Source organism: Elgaria multicarinata, chromosome 1, assembly GCF_023053635.1.
Source record: "Elgaria multicarinata webbii isolate HBS135686 ecotype San Diego chromosome 1, rElgMul1.1.pri, whole genome shotgun sequence".
NCBI lineage: Eukaryota > Metazoa > Chordata > Lepidosauria > Squamata > Anguidae > Elgaria > Elgaria multicarinata.
In genome coordinates this window covers 206,115,660-206,137,734 of record NC_086171.1, presented here as the reverse complement: position 1 = coordinate 206,137,734, position 22,075 = coordinate 206,115,660, and the positions used below count along the sequence as shown (strand labels likewise).

General features: G+C 42.1%; 1 protein-coding gene across 1 annotated transcript in view; it reads left to right on the top strand.

The window, feature by feature from the left end:
* The window catches only part of TAF4 (TATA-box binding protein associated factor 4), an 86,978-nt gene extending 69,121 nt beyond the window's left edge, over positions 1 to 17,857 (top strand). The window contains exons 14-16 of the mRNA XM_063146804.1: positions 112 to 168; positions 301 to 420; positions 16,079 to 17,857. Of these exons, the coding sequence (XP_063002874.1) occupies positions 112 to 168; positions 301 to 420; positions 16,079 to 16,246 (345 nt within the window). The 3' untranslated portion in view covers positions 16,247 to 17,857. The remainder of the gene's footprint in view (positions 1 to 111; positions 169 to 300; positions 421 to 16,078) is intronic.
* Positions 17,858 to 22,075: the final 4,218 nt, after the last annotated feature.

The following is a 22,075-nucleotide window of genomic DNA, read 5'->3' as shown; positions in this document are numbered from 1 at the left end:
AAGTGTAGCTAAACTCAGTGAAACAAAATGTTTCTGCTTTAATCTCACCTTTATTTTTTTTGTTCTCCCCCCTTCCTGCAATTCCTTCCACTCCTTTCTTTACCAAAACAGTCTCGATCTAGACAAGAAGATCCAGAGCAGCTTAGGTTGAAACAAAAGGCCAAGGAGGTATGTTTTCAGCTATATTTTAACACTCTTCATCATATTTTCAACTATGTAATAATGACTGCTTTCCAAGAGGCATAAGAGAGAACTAAAACGCAAAAGGAAATTGTAACTTTCTGTTTTTGCCACACACAGATGCAACAACAAGAACTAGCACAAATGAGACAGAGGGACGCCAACTTAACTGCATTGGCCGCAATAGGGCCCAGAAAAAAGAGGAAAGTGGACTCTCCAGGCTCTGGTTCAGGGACAGAGGTACAATACTGCCTTTGTATATGTATATACATATATATGTGCACTGTTGAAATTCAGACTTCTAATAGCCCAGGCATATCCCCACCCCACAAATTAAAATTAAAAGCACGCTTCTTGTTCGAAACCGCTTTCACTTGTGAAAAAAAAATGAGAGTTAGAATTACCCTTGCCACACTCGATGGAGCTCACCTCCCTGTGCCAGTGTTCTAGGAATTCATACAGTAGATTGTTTGTATGCTTCAGGATTCCCCAAGGTGCCCCTTCATCTTCTAATTACCCTTAGTGGATTTTGTTACATATTTTCAAATGTCTTTAAAATGCCATTTCCATCCCCTATAACTGTGCGTGTCTTAAGTTTTGACAGCTAGACCATTTTAAGGGGCTTTACCTTTAAGATTATCCAAATGTGTTTAAGACTGATAACTTCAAGATGAATCGGAGTAGAGATTGCTTCTTCATCTGTGTTTCCTTAACGGCGCAAGCTTTTTCTTTTTCGTTCTTTGAGATAAGACAGGAAATGAAGTTGGCATTTCATGTGTGGGTGGGTGAGATGTGACTTCTGGAATGCTTGATAACAAACAGTTGTAGTTCTCTTAAAGCAAACAGGGCGGAGCCTTGATATATTTAGTTTGCAATTCCAGATGCCTCACGGGAAATTGATAGTCATATAAAAGCAGGCATTTCTGACCGTTTGTTTTCTGTACTGTTATAGTACAGCCTTCCCCAACCTAGTGCCCTCCAGATGTTTGGGACTAGTAGTCCAAAACATTTAGAGAACACCAGGTTGGGGAAGGCTTGTAGCATAGAAGACAATAACATAACGGGCTGCTTCTATATATTTAGTTCTTGAAGAAATTATGCTTTGTCATATTGTAGGTTTCCATGAGAATAGTAGAATCATATTTATTTTATTTATTTTATTTATTTATTAGATTTTTATACCGCCCAATAGCGGAAGCTCTCTGGGCGGTTCACAGAAATTAAAACCACAATAAAACACCCAACAGGTTAAAAACACAATTACGAAATACAGTATAGCGCAACCAGGATAAAACCACACAGCAAAATTGATATAAGTTTAAAATACAGAGTTAAAACAGTAAAATTTAAATTTAAGTTAAAATTAAGTGTTAAAATACTGAGTGAATAAAAAGGTCTTCAGCTGGCGACGAAAGCAGTACAGTGTAGGCGCTAGGCAGACCTCTCTGGGGAGCTCGTTCCACAACTGGGGTGCCACAGCAGAGAAAGCCCTCCTCCTAGTAGCCACCTGCCTCACTTCCTTCCTCTACTATTCTATCATAGAATAGTAGAGTTGGAAGGGGCCTATAAGGCCATCGAGTCCAATTCTTTCAAATGGCCAGTCACAAAATATCCACCATCCCCATCCTGATAGAGGGTCTAGAGAGAGGAAGAAATTCAACTGATGCAGACTTTTTGTCCTGGAGACCTACTGGATTCCTGCATGTTGAAGATGCAAAATCTTTGGGAGGAACATAAGCTGACAACCTCATAAACTGCACAGAGAGCTTCGGCTGTGGGGTGGTATATAAATGCAATAAATAAATAAATATTGAAATATCACAGCAAAATGCTCTCCAGTAGGAAATGCAAGCTCGTGTAACATATATATGATAAAAGTATGGTTGGTGTGTTTATATTGTTGCTGGTAAATATTTTATATGTCTTGCTTAGAATTTTAGACATCCATGAGGCATCTACCTAGGTTTGAACTACCACCTACTCCAAGTACAAATACTGTATAGGACATTGACCTTGAAATCACTGGGGCCATAGTTACAAAGCCATGGAGACAGTGAAATTGAGTTAAATTTGAGGGGAGACATGATAGCACTCTTCAAATACTTAAAAGGTTGTCACACAGAGGAGGGCCAGGATCTCTTCTCGATCCTCCCAGAGTGCAGGACACGGAATAACGGGCTCAAGTTAAAGGAAGCCAGATTCCAGCTGGACGTCAGGGAAAACTTCCTGACTGTTAGAGCAGTACGACAATGGAATCAGTTGCCTAGGGAGGTTGTGGGCTCTCCCACACTAGAGGCCTTCAAGAGGCAGCTGGACAAGCATCTGTCGGGGATGCTTTAGGGTGGATTCCTGCATTGAGCAGGGGGTTGGACTCGATGGCCTTGTAGGCCCCTTCCAACTCTGCTATTCTATGATTCTATGAAGCTTAAGCTTTATTTTATTTTTTCTAAAACATGTTAGTTGCATTCTTGGAAATAGTAGCACCTGAAGTGACATAAAAAAGTACTAATAAAAATTAAATACAATACAGTTAATAAAATACCTCTGATCAAAAAGTGGAGCATCACGGTGTCCAAGACTGATTGATATGCAGCACAATCCTAGGCATGTTTACTCAGAGGAAAGTAAACTATGCTCAGTGGGGCTTACTTCTAAGTAAGTGTGTCTAGGATTTCAGCATAAAACCTCTTAGTGCCGGACTTTATGGATCAGAATAAATTACTGGATCTCAATTGTCTAATTAGAGTTGGCTTTTTTTTTAGCTGTATGCCACACTGGGGACATGTTTAGTCTTGAGTATGTAAGTGGGGAGGGGACATACCTTGAGCTACAGGTGAAGTGGGTTTATTAATGACTGCTGTCCTTCCTATTGCACTCCTACCAACCTAGTATGGAAAGGAGGCTATAATGTAATCACCTTGTTAATCGCTGCCCTCATTCCTAGCAGTATAAAGTAGGGTGGCCATATGGAAAGGAGGATAGGGCTTCTGTATCTTTAGCAATTGTATAGAAAAGCGAATTTCAGCAAGTGTAATTTCCAGGCATTTCCATGCACAACAGTTAAAGCTGCAGGAGCTCTGCCCTCTTGACCAGATACAAAAGAGGGCAGGGCTGCTGCAGCTTTCACTGTTGTGATGAAGAGGGAATTTCACCAGGTGCTTCATGCATACAAAGGGCACCTGCTGAAATCTCTTTTTCCTTTAATCATGTATGGTATGTTTTTAATCAGTTTTTAATGTGTATTTTATATCATCTTTTTATACTGTTTGTTTTATGCTTTGAATGGTTTTAGTTGTTGTGAACCGCCCAGGGAGCTTCGGCTATTGGGTGGCATAAAAATGCAAATAATAATAATAAATAACTTAAAGATACAGGAGTCCAGTCCTCCTTTCTATATGCCCCCCCCCTAGCATAAAGGAATGGAAACAGGACTGTCACCCTCTCCCACTTCCCTTAAGTGGGGGAAAGGAAGGATTAAAATGCAAGGCACTCACCCCATTTCTTTGCTCTTTGGACCTTGAACAATAAAGTTCATTCCCAGACTGTGTTGCTGGGGGTGGGAGCAGCTACACCCCTCTTTTCTAGTAAATCTGTTAAGGGTCAGTGGTTCTGTGTATGCCAAAGAAAAGGACTTCTGCATGCCTTACAAATAATCATGGAAACCTGTGTCCGTATGCCCCATGTTGTCACCCAGCAATGTACATGCCAGGGAGAGCTGTATTTTTACATGCCCCTCCCCGCCGCCCAAGTGCATCATACCAAAAAGCCCTGTCATCAATACTTCTCTCCTGCGATGGATCGCTGATTGTTACGCTGGGCTGCATTGCTGCTGCTCCTTATGTAATATCTGAAAGCAACTTTCGTTTGAACAGAGGGTTGCTGCATATTTAACCAAAGTTGTTTTTAAGTGCTGTGTGGGCTGCTTAATGTGTGCGTGGATTCATGTGCACGCCCGCCTACAAACGCTTGCATCAACATTGAGCTTCGCATTCCCTTTAAGACCAGGAATTTGTTTTTATTTCCTGCAGGACATCTTGTTTTCACTTCAGCGAACTCTGATTAATTTAGTTATCTTAGATTAATCAGTTGCTGGATGGCCAAATCAACTGCAGACTTCCTGAATCGAAGCTTTTGTTTGCTTAATTAAGAACCAGCTGCTTTGGATCTAATTGACTCGCAGCTGTGCGGCTGCTGTTGCAGTTAAACGGATCTTTCCTCGTCTCTCTAAGTGTACACGTGTCTTCGGGGTTTGCAGTGAAAACAAAAGCTGCCAAAATAGTTGGCTCAGATTGGCATGCTAAGGTTCAAGGAATGTTGAATATTAATAATACAAAATGAGGGAGAAATTCATTATCTGTTTAGCTACTAAACAAAACGCTAAAAACAAGAGCAGCAAAAGCCAAGAAAAATCTCTCCTGTGCAATTGCATAATTAACATGTGGACATAATTTTCAATATTAGAGGAACACGAAGGACCCACTTTTTATCTTGGCAAATCAAGTGTTTGCTCTTACTGTGTGAATTTGGTTGCTTGAGCGTTTTTGAGGAAGCTTCTAAATATATTATGGCAAGATCCCCTGCATATGTAGAGGTTCCCATAATATGGTACTCACCTGTGCTTTCTTGGCCATGACCCGGTTGACGAAGGAGTGATGAAGAGTTCCTTTCTCTGAGTAGGAGCAGCCAAACAGGATGCTCCTCATGATCCACAGTTTCAGGTCCTATGAGTAGGGTGACCATATGGAAAGGAGGACAGGGCTCCTGAATCTTTAACAGTTTCATAGAAAGGGGATTTTTTTTTTTATAATATTTATTAAACTCTATTTAACAAAGCAGTTTTTAAAAAGTTAAAAATATATATAAAAATATACAAGTCAGACAGCGTTTCTAATAAATACACAAACACGATTTCTGTAGATGCCGAACCGAGCTTGTTTCCTTCAATTTACTGTGGTCAGAGGAAGATTTGTTAAACCAGAGTTGGATGCCACATCTGTACCATTGATGTAATCGAGAAAAGGAGACCATATTTCATTGAATGGGTCATAGCTAATTTCAGCAGGGGTCACTTGTGTGCATGTAGAACCTGATGAAATTCCTTCTTCATCACAATGGTTAAAGCTGCAGGAGCTCTGCCCTCTTGACCAGGTACAAAAGGGAGCAAAGCAGATAGGACCTGTACAAATGGTACACACTGCAAAAAGAACTGTACAAATCATAGCTGTATTGAGAAACAAATTATATATCACATATGACATAAATATTACAAATATGTGTTAAAACATTAAACATTGTAAAAATTGTAGAACTTGAAATAGAAGCAAATGTATTTGCTGTAAGTGAACAAGACAATGTCCAGAATGCTAAAACGGCAACTCCGGATTACAATATGCATGTCGATACTTCTTCAGTCAACTCTGCTTGCTTATGTATAGTAAGGACTCCTCTTGTTTTGCTGTCAGATACAAAAGAGGGCAGGGCTCCTGCAGCTTTAACTGTTGTGATGAAGAGGGAATTTCACCAGGTGCTGCATGCATACAAATGACACCTGCTAACATTCCGTTTTCTATGTAACTGTTAAAATAGAGGAGCTCTGTTCTCTTTTTCTTATGGTTACCCTACTCATACCATGAGAGTAGGTAGCCCTTGAAAAAGGCATTGAAATTGCAGTAGGAGTATGCCCCCAAGACCTGCCTGGAAGCTTCCAGCTTCCTCGTATATATGGCAGTCAGTGTTTCTCAAGCTTTTTGAACTGTACTCCTGCTTCTAAACCATCTGCCAACCTTGCATCATTATCTGCTAAGAGATGAGCCGGGATAGATTCTTGTGTGCAGTTCATTTAGGAAATAGAAACCAAAGGCACAGTTACAAGATGGGGGGATACTTGGCTCAGCAATACTACAAACGAGAAGGATCTTGGAATTGTTGTAGATTACAAGCTGAATATGAGCCAACAGTGTGATATGGCTGCAAGAAAGGCAAATGCTATTTTGGGCTGCATTAATAGAAGTATAGATTCCAAATCACGTGAGGTACTGGTTCGGCCCTGGTTAGGCCTCATCTAGAGTACTGCGTCCAGTTCTGGGCTCCACAATTCAAGAAGGACGCAGACAAGCTGGAGCGTGTTCAGAGGAGGGCAACCAGGATGATCAGGGGTCTGGAAACAAAGCCCTATGAAGAGAGACTGAAAGAACTGGGCATGTTTAGCCTGGAGAAGAGAAGATTGAGGGGAGACATGATTGCACTCTTCAAATACTTGAAATGTTGTCACACAGAGGAGGGCCAGGATCTCTTCTCGATCCTCCCAGAGTGCAGGACACAGAATAACAGGCTCAAGTTAAAGGAAGCCAGATTCTGGCTGGACATCAGGAAAAACTTCCTGACTGTTAGAGCAGTGGCACAATGGAATCAGTTACCTAGGGAGGTTGTGGTCTCTCCCACACTAGAGGCCTTCAAGAGGCAGCTGGACAACCATCTGTCAGGGATGCTTTAAGGTGGATTCCTGCATTGAGCAGGGGATTGGACTCGATGGCCTTGTAGCCCCCTTCCAACTCTGCTATTCTATGATTCTATGAATCTTCATGTGCAGTGCAGGTTATGTGCAAGGAACTGTGGGTGGGGTTTTGCTTCAGTGCTGGCATTTGAAGGGTAATAGAACATGCCATTTGACCTGCTCCTTAAGCCACACACAGGGTAACATCCAAAATCAGCAGCAGCTCTTGCCGAGGGAAATGGCAGTGGGGTTGGGGAATAGATTCTGCTTCCTCCCTGAAACTTCACCCCATTTCATGGCCTACGCAAATGTTTGAGAACTTGGTATGTAGGGACAGGAGAGATCCTGAGTTCTCAGGTTTTGCTGCATACCTTTGTTCACCTTGTTTGTGTGTACAGGAGGAACATTTTTCAATATAATCTTTAGCCTTGCATGTAGGGGGCAGCAGGAATTAGGATGCCCCAGTGGGAAAAAGCAGCTGATCTAAACCTGACCTCTCTAAAATGGGGGAACTGGCAACAAAGACGAAGAGCCAAAGATTAGCATAAGCAAGTATATAGTTCATTACAAAAATAAAAAGAGAATATACATGAGCGGCGTTCAAATGGAACTGGCAACTATTTAATTACATCTACGGGGAGGTGGGGAGACGAGAAGATGGAGAGAGTCAGAGGGAAGAATGAGTGATGCCAAATAAGCAGAGGGGAGGGCAAGAGTTTTCAGATGAAGTCGTGCAAATCGCAGTTGGCGAAAAGAAAGTACAGTGCAAATATTATCTTTTTTCAGAGCAGGAGGGGAAAGGGGCTTCTCTTATGGAGAGGGGTTGAGTGCTGCAGACTGAGGGCTTCCCCTTGTGCTGGACCACAAGAGTGTCCTTCTGTGAAACCCCAGTGGGGGAACTGAGGGCGAGTGTAGGTCCTTTGGGTGTAGATCCCTAACCTTAGCAGATGCGAATGAGTTTTAAATGTGTTGACTGATGGTGGCATTGGTTTTGGCATAGCGCTTTCCCTCATCAGAGTTCTGGGTCAGCCAGTTCAAAAAGGGTGCAACCACGATGGCTTGATTGAAATAGAGTAAGGCATCAGTATATACCTGAAATCCTGATACGTCTTTTTATGGAAGGGTGTGCCACTCCTAGTATACACTGTAAAATAAGGGCAGCGACTACATCTTGGGTGATCTTGCCCTGGTTCCACAAGACTTTGCTTGATTCAACCTTCCCAGAAAAATGGAGATATCTGGACACGAGATGCTAATGAGATACTTAAAACAGCAGCAAGGCCTGAGCTCTTTGGTAACACATGGCAAAGTCAGACTCCCTCTGAAACAGATTTCGGAAGTTCCTAGATCTACTTTGCTCTTGAGGTTAATTTTAGAGTGGATGTCCTTGAAGAAAAAGGAAGATGTATCTGTAGCACCCCTTTAGTTGGCTTTGGCTAGAGCACAAGCTCTATTACTTTTAATGCTATCCGGGCAAGGATTTGCTCTCCAGAGTTGAATGTAGGTTCAGGACTGTCCTAAATTTGCTTCCAAAACTTACCTTAACATCTCTGTCTTCCTCTTCTCCCAACTTTTGTTTCTTGCTCCTGAAAGGATGATCAATCTTGGCTCTTGGGAAGTTTGGGGCTTCTCCAAGCCCCTTTTTACGATCTTCAGAAAGCTTTGGCAATAATATATTCTGACAAGGCTTTCTTCAGACTTATCATCCAGACGTTTTAGGCAATTTGACTAAGGCTGTTAATCTTATCTGTATTGTGGATTTTTCGTCTTTGATCTAAGGCTCAAAGCCCACCAACATTACGCCTGTTAAAAGTTTTACAGAAATCCTTGATTTCTTTTCATTGGTGCAGGAGAAGCTTCCAGTGAATCTGTGCTGTAAAATCTTCTGATTAGAAGATTAGCCATGAACATCAGATCCCACTTGCCTAAGATGAAATACTATTTATTTCCCTACCTAGCTTTCTTTAAGTCCATCTAGGTGGCACTACAGTAAATGTCACAGAGCAGTTGTTCGTGGTCCCACACATATTGTGATAAAAATGCAAAGGATTGCCATGCAACAGCCAACCTGTCTGCTCAACAGGAATGCAGCCGTCTGTCTTCTGAAAACTACCTTCCTCTTTCTGCCTTGCTCCTTACAATATGCCAGGCATGTATAGGATACGCAGTCTAGCTGCTTCACAATTCTGTGCACCTGAACACAGTAAGTGCGGGAACATGAAGAATTCACCAGCTCGTGGGATCTCTTATCTCACCACTCATGTGCATCTCACCACTCATGTGCATCTTGGCGCCACAGTAGGCTGGAACCAGTAGGTCTGGCAGCTGAATTTCCTGGAAGAAATTCTTGTTCACTCTGGGGGGAGTGAAAGGTGACTTCTGATGGAAGGTGCTGGACTGATTATACCACAAGCTGGCAACTTAAGGCAGTGTTTGTACTGCAGCAGCCACTGTGATGTTCCATTTCCTTTTTGAAAGCTGTGCTTCATCAGAAAGTGAAATAAGGGGAACGAATCTGATGCTGTTAGGAAGCCATGAAATTGTGGAATGGGGTGCATGGTCCTGCCTGAAGCCAAGGGGTTTAAACATGAAGAGATGGATGAGGTATGTGAACCTTTGGCTTCTCTGTGAAGCCAGAGGTGGGGTGAGGAAACTCATTAATGCCCCTATGAACTGGATGATGGGAGTACTGAGGACCAGGAATGTAGAAGATTGAGGGGAGTAGGGAAGATGCATCACAATGCAATAAACATTCCCACCGTTTCTCCAAAATGCCTGAAGATGACTCTGCTAAAACAAATAGCATTGAGGTTCCCTAGTCTGAGAGAGAGGCTCATTGCCTGTTCCGGATGGGGTTCCACTCCCTCTGAAAGATCAGGTTTGTAGTTTGGGGGTTCTCTTAGACCCATCTCTGTTGCTGGAGGCTCGAGTGGCCACGGTGGCTCGGAGTGCCTTTTTCCAGCTTCAGCTGGTTCGCCAACTACGGCCTCTCCTGGACAGGGATAGCTTGGCCACCGTGGTACAGGCGTTGGTAACCTCAAGGTTGGATTACTGCAGTGCGCTCTATATGGGGCTGCCCTTAAAGCTGCTCCAGGTGCTGCAGCTGCAGAATGCTGCAGCTCGGCTGTTGTCAGGATCTGCCCCTTTCCAACTTGTAACTCCTCTGCTGAGGGAACTGCACTGGCTGCCTATTCGCTACCGAGCCAGGTATAAGGTTCTGGTACTTGTGTACAAAGCTCTAAACAACTTGGGACCAGGATACCTGAGAGAGCTCCTTCTCCCCTACCAACCTGCCTGGTCACTGAGGTCATCCGAGGGCCTGCTCCTGGTGGTTCCACCTAGAACCATCCTCCGATTGGAGTCCACCAGCCTTCAGTGTGGTGGCCCCCCTCCTATGGAAACCCCTGTCTCTGGAGGTCAGACAGGCGCCAACTTTGTATTCTTTTCAGCGCCTCCTGGAAATGTCATTATTCCAGGAAATTTTTCCTTAATGACCAGCCACGGTTCACTGTACATTTTGCTTCTTTTAAAATCTATTTTAACGTGTTTCATTCTGTTTTTATTTTATTTTATCTTGTACACGGCTCTGAAATTTTGAATGGGGAGCGGGATATAAATACTGTAAATAAATAAATAAATAAACTTGCACAAACTATAACTTCAACTTGCACATCAATTAGCAATCTTTCAAGGCAAACATCATATGTTAATAGTTCTTCCTTTGATTCTTTTTTGGAAAATCAGATTCTCTGGACTATATATGCCACCTGCTGGTTACAGTTCATTACTGCCTCTCCACATATTTTCCCAGAGAATCAGGCACTGGGAAACCACATTTCTGTTCTGATTAGGGATGGCTGAATCTATCAGTTTCCCTTTATTCTGCATTCAGATTATTTAAACCTGAAGCCCTTTCATCTGCTATATGAAGAGATATGCGGATGTTGGTAAATTCTTAACAAAAACGAACAGAAGTAGAATTCTCGCCCATTTACACTTGCCAAATTCAATAGGTACAGGTATTTACAACATGCAGAGGACCAAGCTGCCTGCCATGTAGCCGAGGAGCCTATGATGGGGAAAAAAAGCTGGCAAACCTAATGCCGCACCACAAAAATGGTTGAATACACTGGGATTCAAACCCAGTTTTTTAAGAGCTAAGCACTGAAAGTCCTGGGCCTGGATGGACCAACATATCGGTTTCATTTTCTCCAGTATTAGAGATCCCCCCGCCCAATCTCAAGCACTTTCTATCCCATTTATGAGGAAATGTGGGGGATTTGGGTAAATTCTTATTAAAAAATGTATTTTATATCATGTTTTTATACTGTTTGTTTTATACTTTGAATGGTTTTAGTTTTTGTGACCTGCCCAGGGAGCTTTGGCTGTTGGGTGGTATAAAAATGCTAATAATAATAACAACAACAACAACAACAAAATCCTCATTCATTCCTAGTCTTGACATAAATAATTCACTCCTATTTTTGTTGTAATTTTTGTTACTATTGTATAACATTGGTACCGAAATAGACTCACCTCTTAATAACCGTTTTGCATAGCAATGGTGCGCTCTGCTTCCATACGTGTGGGCTGTACATGGGTTTAGAATACGACTTCTGTAGCTGTGCCATGATTATACCCCCTTCCCCCCTCCCTGCTTTAAAGGTTGAGTTTAACCAAATATAACACTGATAAACAAATTCAGATTCACCACTCCATGACTACTTACTTTTATCCTAGACCAAAGCGTCTGCTGCTACCTCTCATTTATAGAGCTCCCTTAATTTGCAAAAAGTACCATATTCTCAACTTGTGCAATCCCAGGAAGTCCTGTATCATGTGTTTATAAAAGACTTTATGGGCTCATCTACACCAGCAGGATATTCCACAATGAAAGAGGTATATGAAAGGTAGGAGCCACACTACTGTCATATGGTAGTATTGAAGCGCACTGACAACTGTTGGGGCCCATGACACAAACCATGTACCGCTTTCATACCACTTTCACAGTGTTATATCCTGCTTGGTATAGATGTGTCATGGGCCCCAACACTTGTCAGTGCACTTCATTACCACTATAAAGCAGCAGTGTGGCTCCTGCCTTTTATAGACCGCTTTCATAGTGGAATATCCTGCTTGGTGTAGATGAGCCCTATGTCTGGCAAATGTCAGAATAGTCACCCAGATCAAAAGCTAACTGGTCATGGAGACATGTCCTAACCTAGTATTCAGTGAGAAGTACTTGACGTTGGTTTAAGCATGACTGAAGTGATATAGTTTCAGGGGGTGTAACACATATTCCCCCCCCCCCCCAATATTTTGGTATCAAGTCAATGTATACATAGAAGAGGTTGGATTGAGTCCAGGTCTCCAGAGTGAAGTCCCCCTCTCTGGATACTGGGCCTTCCTGCACCTCAAGGTGAAATGCAGGCTGTATCTGTCCTCATGATACTTATAAGCTAATGGAGGGGCCTCAGTGAAGCAAAATGACTGTTGAGACTCAGCAGGTGCTCACTGACACTCAGCATTGTCTATCACCACAAGTGTGTCCAGGAGGGAGGATGACACAGCCTTCCTAGGCTTGAGTGAAAGTGGCTGAGTCAACACTTGGATTCCCCAAACATTTGGAAACTCCACTTTGAGGGTGGAGGGTGCAGATAGAGAGGAAATTTTGTACCTTCCTGGAGCAACAGTTTTTACCTTAAGATCACCTTGCTCTTTCGTGGCTTTTATAAACACATATGCATTGGCCTCAATCAGCATAAGTTTCCAATGTCTTTGCTACATTAATAGGTTCTGATATCATTGGATATTTGTAAGCAGAACACTGTCCCTTCCTTATTTAGTTCCTTACCCAACTTGTACACATAGCTTTCCACTGTCTCTATAATATCTCATGGACTGTTGTTGTTGCATTCCGTTAGCCTTTCATTCATCTACAAGTTAACTAACTTTGGAGGTGGGACGCTAAGCCTTTTGCAGTGTGCCAGATGTTTTCTGTCCCCTTTAAAGTTCTTTGCATAAACTCATAAGAAGGCCTTTGTTATGTGATAACATCACAAACCATTCTTACCACCAAAAAAAGGAAAGAAAAAAGGATCCAGTAATTGCAGAATTTATATTAAAATTTCTCCTTCTCCTGTAGATGTGGCATCATTTATCTTGCTGTACTGCAAATATTAGTATTAAGAACATAAGGGCCAAACTGGATCAGACCAAGGGTCCATCTAGTCCAGCACTCTGTTCATACAGTGGCCAAACAGCCATCGGCCAGGGATAAACAAGCAGGACATGGTGCAACAGCACCCTCCCACCCATGTTCCCCAACAACTGGTGCCCACAGGCTTACTGCCTCTGATACTAAAGGTAGCACATAGCCATCAGGACTAGTAGCCATTGACAGCCTTCTCCAGGAATTTATCCAACCCTCTTCTAAAGCCATTCAAATTGGTGGCCAACACCATATCTTGTGGTAGTGAATTCCATGTCCAGTGCATGTTAAAGGAACTCCCTAGAGCAGGAGTAGGCAACCTGGTGCCCTCCAAATGTTTTGGACTACAATTCCCATATCGCCCATCCAGCACAGCCAGGGATTATGAAAGTAGTAGTCTAAAACATCTGGAGGACACCAGGTTGCCCCTACTCTTGAAGATTCAAAATCCTGGGATGTGTCTTAAAGTCTCCCTCAACACACCTGTATGGAAACTACAGTTCCCATAATATTTTTTTGTGCATGGAATAAAAGAAATGTATGTCCCATAGATGCTAAGGCAGAGCAGCATCACACTAACAATAACAATATTTATCCTTCTCTGCCACATTAAATTTCAGCAGGCATTCAGTCTTCCACACTAGAAATTTTTAGGGTTTTTTGTAAAATTGTACTTGCTTTTTACGTGCTGCCCCCATTCTTCATTTTAATTCTATTTTAATGGATTTAATGTTTTATGAATTTATTTTTACTTTTTAGTGTTGTAGGATGCTTTTTAGTATCTCTTTTGAGATAGAAAGTGCAGGATCTTAAATAATCTTAATAAGTAACATAAAAAAATCAACCAATATGCAAGCAGTGTTGTGTGTGTATAGTAGCATAGTGTTGGTTTTTGAGATAGGATATCCCGGTTGAAATTTTTAGATAACCTTGAGTGGTCACCTGTGTCTTAGGGGCCTTTTTGTGTGATTGACATTGCCACAAACACAAGTGTGTGTGCGGTGACGGGCGGGAAGAGGGGAAACTGTGAATACATCGAGATGTAAATGTCCAGAACTGGTGTTTTGAAGGGGCATGCCAAAGAATGATGTGTTGGACCAAGGCTATGTCCATTTTGCTTCATTCCCACTGAGATCAGTGGGACTTAAAGTTACGTCATAACTTTTTGCATTGATTTCAATGGGACCTAAGTGTGACCAAGTCAGTCTTGCATATAGAGCGTTGCGTATGCTATAACCTGTCACATGCCTACTTATGCTCATGATAGTGGTGGCTTAGATTATTTATTTATTTATTTATTTTATTACGTTTTTTTTTTATACCTCCCATTAGCCGAGGCTCTCTTCTGGGCAGTGCACAATTAAAACCATAAAATTCAACGTATCAGATAAATTCAAAACATTAAAAGTTTTGTTTTTTTAAAAAAGGCAATATAAAACCAGCTAAGTTAAAAGTCCAGGGAGAGCCTGTGTGAAAAGGTATGTGTTCAGGAGATGTTTAAAGGATGTTACGTTTTCTGCCTCCCAAACTGCATGAGGGAGGGTTTTCCAGAGGGATCAGCTGCTGTGCCCTTGAAAATACAGGCGGAGAGGCCTATAGTCTAATTGCCTAATCCAGTTGTTTCAAGGATGAATGGGATAAGAAATGAAAGCTACTGAAGAAACAGTAAATAATAGTCTTGAATAGTAATGTAGATGGGAAGGACTGAAGCTTCCATAGCACTCTTTTTCAAAGTCAAAAGTAAACCAGAGGAGCTGCTTAAAGCTTAAGCCAGTGTGGTGTAGTGGCTAAGGTGTTGGACTGGGAGTCGGGAGATCTGGGTTCTAGTCCCCACTCGGCACATCTTAATTACCCACATGTTTTAGTTTTTTAACGGTTTTTAATGCTTTATGTGTGTATGTTCTGTGTTTTAAAATTTTAAACTTTGTATACTTGTTTTTATCTCAATTTTAGAATTTCTGTAAACCGCCCAGAGAGCTCTGGCTATGGGGGCAGTATATAAGTGTAATAAATAAATAAATAAAAATAAATAAATCCCTGGCCATTGGCCATGCTGGCTGGGGATGCTGGGAGTTGTAGTTTGATACATCTGGATGGCACTACGTTGGGGAAGGCTGGAGAAGACAATGCTGTGCTAGATGAACTTATTCAGTTCCATACATTTATGCAGAGAAACCTATGGGGGTGTCTGTTTCTCACTGAGCTATATAGCTAGCTTGTCAGAATTTCATGTTATCCTGTTCCCATGCTCCATATGCTACATGGCTGAAGTTGGCATTATGAAGGATTCTTTCAGAGGCCTTAAGAAATACGACTTCTTGTAAATTTGATTGATGTATTAATTGTAATTAAAGAATTTAGAGAGAAATGGAGTATGATTCTGTGAATCCAGTGTATGAGATTCAGATAAGTCATAAGAAAGAATTGAATTTGATTAACATATTAATAGTAATTGAGAAGTTAGTTAGCATTTCTGGCATGAAGAGGGCCAAAAATATACTTTAACCTTATCCTTAAATTTTTTAAATTGTATTTTAGTGTAGTTGTTTTGTGTAGGGGTGTGCACGGACCCCCCAATCCGCTTCGTGGCCTGATCCGGAAAATCCGGATCGGGCCCAATCCTCTTCGCGCTGCTCCACCTGTCTCCCGCTCCCGCTCTGCGGAGCGAGATCCAGCTTCGCCGCCATCACTATATGGACGGCGGCGGCAGCGGCGGTGCAAGATAAGCCACCCACCCACCCCGCCCCCTTACCTTCCTCCGTCGCGGGCTTCAATTGAGGCCCCGGTTGAAGCCGGAAGAGGCCTCGGCCTTCACTTCTGGCTTCAACCGGGGCCTCAATTGAAGCCTGCGACGGAGGAAGGCAAGTGTCCCTCCTCCCTGATGGATGGCGGCGCCGGCAACGCCAGATTAGTCCCCCTCCCCCCCACTTAACTGCAGGTGACGCTCCGGATTGAGGCGATCCTCTTCGCCTTGATCCGCAGCCCCCCTGACTCTCTTCGCCTCTGCCTTTTTTGGAGGCGAATTAGGCTGCCTCGCTCCTGCTTCTCTGAACCGAAGAGAAGCAGAGCACATCCCTAGTTTTGTGTATACCTTTGTTTGTATGTATTATATGTGGTGTAAAGATTGTGTGTTTGTGATGTGTATATATATATATATAAAATAAAAATATGACTTCTTCTCTTTCTGTTCGCAGGGATCCAGTACAAGCGTCGCAGTCCCAGGCAGCTCTGGAGTTGGAACGACCAGGCAGTTTACACGGCAAAGGATAACGCGGGTGAACCTCAGGGACCTCATATTTTGTTTAGAAAATGAGCGAGAGACAAGCCATTCATTATTGCTATACAAAGCATTCCTTAAGTAAAAGTGGAGAAGATCAAGGTATTTTTTGGCGGAGAAGACACCTGGGGACACTTTTTTTATATATATTTGCAGATTACGCCTTTTTGTAACGAGCATATGGGATACTGTTTAAAAAAACAACACATACACACCCCATCGAAGACAACCACGACCACTCTGAGACAACCACCTCTGTACAAGGAAGCGTTTTCTATTCCCATTTATCATAAACTCTTTGGTATAAGAGAACCCTTTCTTTGACCGTAAGGAAACTTGCAAAGGCCTGAGGAGACGATAAGAGGACAATTTAAAGTTTAACTCATCTCTTTGATTGAGTGGCCTTCTTGCCAAACAAGCCATATTAGAGACTGATGGAACCGTTTAGCAAATAACCAGCTACTCTGTGTCAGATCCTGTAGCAATTTCAACATTAATTGTGCATTTTAGTTCAGTTTTACTTAACTAAATCGATTATATAGGTATATGCCTACAGCAGATGACCTCATTTTATTTTAGCTTTTAAAAGGAGTCAGTTAGCAAAGCAAACTGATTTTAATAAAATATTTATCTTTTCCTGCCCCAAAATTGTTCAAATTGTAGTTTACACTTAATTTTAAGCGTAACCTCAATTCTTTTAATCTCGTTATAATCGCTTATTAGAGGCACCCCACCCACTCTGAAGACCCACAAAAGGAGGGTTACTTCTGAATGTTTTATCAGCATCTGTAAAAAAAAAAAAAGGAAGAAAAAAAAGGAAAAAAAGAAATGCATTTTATTTGCTATAGTTTGTAAAGCTGTAAAGTTTAAAACAAAAAAAGAAAAAAGAAAAAAAAAGAAAAACCTTTTCAGCATAAATATATTTTACTTGCACTGTGTTTTTTAGCGGAAGTGAAAGCTTAGATTAAATAAAAATCAAAGTTAAGAGGAATCATCAAAAAGACAGTTTCTCAGTGTGAAATCAAGTGTTGAAAAATGATTGGTGTATTTTGTCAGTAATTGTACATAATTTTTGGCACATAACATTAAAAAAAAATGGCTATGTAAACTATAATTATTTTGCTAAAAGACTGTATGCAAGCTGTGGGCTTACTTTAAAGATGTCCAGAGCAAAATTCCCCTCTTTGTACCTATTTTTTTATTACAAATATACTAATTGGTTCTTTATATTTTCAGAGGTTATTGTATTAAATTGTCTATTGATAGTACTTTTATGACTGTAAATATGTCGGCTTTCTTTGTGTGAACTCTCATGTTAGATTTTAAGGGCAGGGGCCACCGTAAACGTTTCCTGTGCAAATCCTATTGAAATGAAGGGAGCTTTACATGAACTGGCATTGATTTCAACGGAGCCTTGTGTGAGAAGCGTTTCCTGTGGATTGCACCTTAACTCTTTTTGTGTGTAAACTGAATGCTGATCAGTATTTTTATCAACACCCAACAAACTGTTACACCTTTTTATTTTGTCTTTTAGGGAAAAAAAATCCTGTCTTTCCATTTTTTTTTCATGTAAATTTTGCACAGTTCCTTGTTCATATGTAAATATTTACTTTCAAAAATGAAGTTTTTAATTGCTATTGTTTTATATAGGATTGAAAGAAAATTAACTCCTTTATTAAAAACAAATTTATCTGTATCTGTGTATGTATTTTTGCTCTATAAAAGTATTTCCATCTCTGGATTAATTTAACCCTCTCCCACTTTGGCAAAGCTACCAAAACAAAACTTCCAGGAAACTCCCCCTTGATTTTAAAGCAGTGTTGAAAAGTTACAATTAGCCAGGTGCACTGTGCCTAAAATTAAAAGACAAATCAAAATTGTGCATCAAGGAAATTCTGCACTTGGAATGAATTATGCCAGTTATGTAAACTTGCAAACAGGTTCTTTGCTTAATTAATTCTAAATCTAATGTTCAGCCAGAGTGGCATAGCAGTTAGAGTGTAGGACCTAGTCCATGAAGACTTGAGTGCAAATCCCTTCAAAGTCACAAAAGCTAAATGAGTGACTTTGGGCCAGTTGCTCTTTCTCAGCCTAGCCTACTTGAATTATTGAGAGAACAAAATGGGGAGGAAAGGACACGATGTATACCTCCCTGAGCTCTTGGGGGAATAGAAAATGGCACAAGTTGATTGGATATTGACATGTAACTGCACATGGTGGGTCAGACCGAGGGTCCATCTAGTCCAGCACTCTGTTCACACAGTGGCCAACCAGCTGTTGACTAGGGACCCACAAACAGGACATGGTGCAACAGCAACCCCCCACCCATGTTCCCCAGCAACTGATGTATATAAGTTTACTGCTTCTGCTACTGGAGGTAGCACATAACCATCAGGGCTAGTAGCCATTGATAGCCTTCTCCAGGAATTTATCCAACCCCCTTTTAAAGCCATCCAAAATGGTGGCCATCACAACATCTTGTGGTAGCTATGCAAATGAAATATATAAACATATTTCATAATTAATTCTGCCTTTGCTAACGCAGACGAGCGCAGGAGCTATGGGAGACTCCAACACCCTACTTTCTGAGCATGGAAATCCTACTCGGTCCCCTACAAACTGGCTTCTGAGATTTACCAGGCGCTGTCTACATGCTGTCAAATGTATGTTCATTGCCTTAAGGCGGGGATGGGCAGTGTGTGACCCTCCAGATGTTTGGTCTTAGCTAGCATAGCCAGTGGTGATGGATGATAGGAGAGATAACAGAAGGACCTGATAGAGATGTACAGAATATGCATGGTGTGGAGAATGTGGATAGGAAGACATTTTTATCTAGGGTGACCTTATGAAAAGGAGGACAGGGCTTCTGTATCATTAACAGTTGTGTAGAAAAGGGAATTTCAGCAGGTGTCATTTGCATGCATGCAGCACCTGGTGAAATTCCCCCTTCACCACAACAGTTAAAGCTGCAGGAGCCCTGTCATATTTAGTATCTGGTCACTCTAGTATAGCTCCTGCACTTTAACTGCTGTGATGGAGTGGGAATTTCACCAGGTTCTCCATATATACAAATGACACCTGCTGAAATTCTCCCTTCAATACAACTATTAAAGATACAGGCGCCCTCTCCTCCTTTTCATATGGTCACTCTCTTTTATCCCTCTCCCATAATACGAGAATCCGGGGTCATCCCATGAAGCTTGAGTGGTGGGAGAGTCAGAACAGATAAAAGGAAGGACTTCTTCACACAGCGCATAGCTAAACTATGGAATTTCCTAACACAAGATGTAGTAATGGCCACCAATTTGGATGGCTTTAAAAGAGGGTTGGATAAATTCCTGGAGGAGAAGGCTATCAATGGCTTCTAGCCCTGATGGCTATGTGTTACCTCCATTATTAGAGGCAGTAAGCTTATATACACCAGTTGCTGGGAAACATGGGTGGGAGAGTGCTGTTGCACCATGTCCTGCTTGTGGGTACCTGGTAAACAGCTGGTTGGCCATTGTGAGAACAGAGTGCTGGACTAGATGGACCCTTGGTCTGATCTAGCAGAACTCTTCTTATGTTCTTAAGAGTTTTAGGCCAAAAACCTTCAAGAGCGACAAGCCCACCCCAGCCTTAATGGATAGAAACATACAAAAGAATAGGTGATATTTTCCAAGATGCTGACCTCTCCCCAATATCAATTTCTATCCTTGTATCAATGTTGGGGAATACACACTGTTCAGAGCAGAGGTGGGCAGAATGGCCCTCAGATGGAGGCAAATGTACCTGGAGGAGAGGTAAGTGGGATGAGCAGGACATCATGAAGGGTGTTGAAATTTAAGCCTGGAATGAAGATTACTTTGAGTAACCATTTGTAAGGATTGTACTGTAAGGGTGCAATCCTAAGCATGTTTAGACAGAGAAAAAGTCATACAAGCTGGCTGGGGAACGTTGGGAACTATAGGATTTCTCTCTCTTTATAAACATGCGTAAGACTGTGCCCTAAAGCTGTCTGAGCTCCAAGAGACAGTACAATGTTTCAGCCTGGTCTTATGCATGTTTACCCACAAGTAAGCCCTACTGAGATCAAAAGGACTTACTCCCAAAGAAATGTATACAGTATCTTTCAACTTTGGTTATACTTCCCTTCAATAGCGAGGGCTAAAGTAATTTTATTTTAACAATAACGCCACCCCCCACCCACCCCGCCGGAAGATTTACAATAGAAGTATTAATGTCCATACTTGTATGCAAAGCATAAACTTGGGATGTCAGTGCAAGTATTCCTAACCCCAACCCCACCTGTTCCCTTCCATTTTGGAAATTCCATGTCCTGACCAAAGTTGGTACAAGACTGAGCAACATGCAGCTGCACTAAGTAATGGAAAGGGACCAGCACCATTCATAGCAATTTATTAAATGGATGTGACCACCAATGTTCCACCTTAGAGCGCAATTCTAATGGAAGGAGATGGAAGTCTTTAGGGTGACCATATGAAAAGGAGGACAGGGTTCCTGTATCTTTAACAGTTGCATGGAAAAGGGAATTTCAGCAGGTGTCATTTGTATATATGGGGAACCTGGGGAAATTTCCTCTTCATCACAACAGTTAAAGCTGCAGGTGCCCTGCCCTCTTTTAAATCTGGTCACTCTAGTATAGCTCCTGCACTTTAACTGCTGTGATGAAGAGGGAATTTCACCAGGTTCTCCATATATACAAATGACACCTGCTGAAATTCCCCTTTCTATGCAACTGTTAAAGATATAGGAGCCCTGTCCTCTTTTTCATATGGTCACCCTATGGAAGTGGTGGTGGGGAAGTAGATATATAAAGCAGCTGAATTCTGTGACCTATATAAACTAGGTGTCTGACTGTGGTTTACCATGCACCTCTACTTGATAGGCACTGTACAAAAATAAAGCAAGCGCGGCCTATGTGCTTTGAATAGGAAGCTAGAAGCAAGATACAGTAGGGGAGGAAAGGGAAAGGAAAGGCGGGTCTTTGGGGGAAAGCCAGGCTGGAACGAGGTGCTTGAATGTAAAATAAGAGTGAAGAGAATTGGCTGTCAGCTGGAAGGCTTTCCTGTGATGCAGAGCTGCAAGGGAAAAAGGATGCAGGCAGGGGATAGAAAAGGTAATATTAGGGTTCAGCAGACTAAACAAAGTGAATATGTATTGGGGCTTGCTGTTGTTTTGCATAATTTTGTAATGGGGTCTCATAGGGTATTAAGTGACTGCACTGCAAAGGGCTTGGTTTCCAGTCTAGACAGCGTTGCAGCCTGATATCCCAAGGTCCGGTATATCCCACGTATCTGTTTGGCATTTATCATCTGAAGTTTATTCATTTAACACCCACTCTGACAATAATTCACCTCAGCACATATAATTCACAGCGCATTATTTTATTATTGAAATTCTCCATTTAACCCCTTTCTCCACATAGTCTGGAGAAAGGCGGTGTTTGTCCCTCGCCTCAGGAGTATCAAGCGGTGGTGCTTGGCTTGAGCAGGGAGTGTCCGTGGCCGGGCCTGTTGTTCAGAGTCTGTGTCGTGGCATATTAAGTGGTATTAATTGATGTAGCAGGCTTTGAAGAAGACTTCAGGTGGCAAGAAGCCTCCAGGCATAGGCATGCACACAGGGTGTGCTGGGTGTGCCCAGGCACACCCTAATTTCCCAGGGCCACCACCACTTTCCTGCACCCCCACTGCTTGAATTGGGGCTTTTAAGGAGGACGGGAAAGTGCGGCCACCATTAGCATCCCCAGGGGAACTATGCACTTTCCGGAGGCCCCAAAAGCATGCTTTCCCCTTCTCTGCTGCAATTGCAGCCTTTCAGGTGCACATCCTAATGAAATGAGCTGCGCACGCTTATGCCTCCAGGTGATTGTAGGAGCCAAAGGTTCAAACAATTGCTACAGTCACCTTTGGAG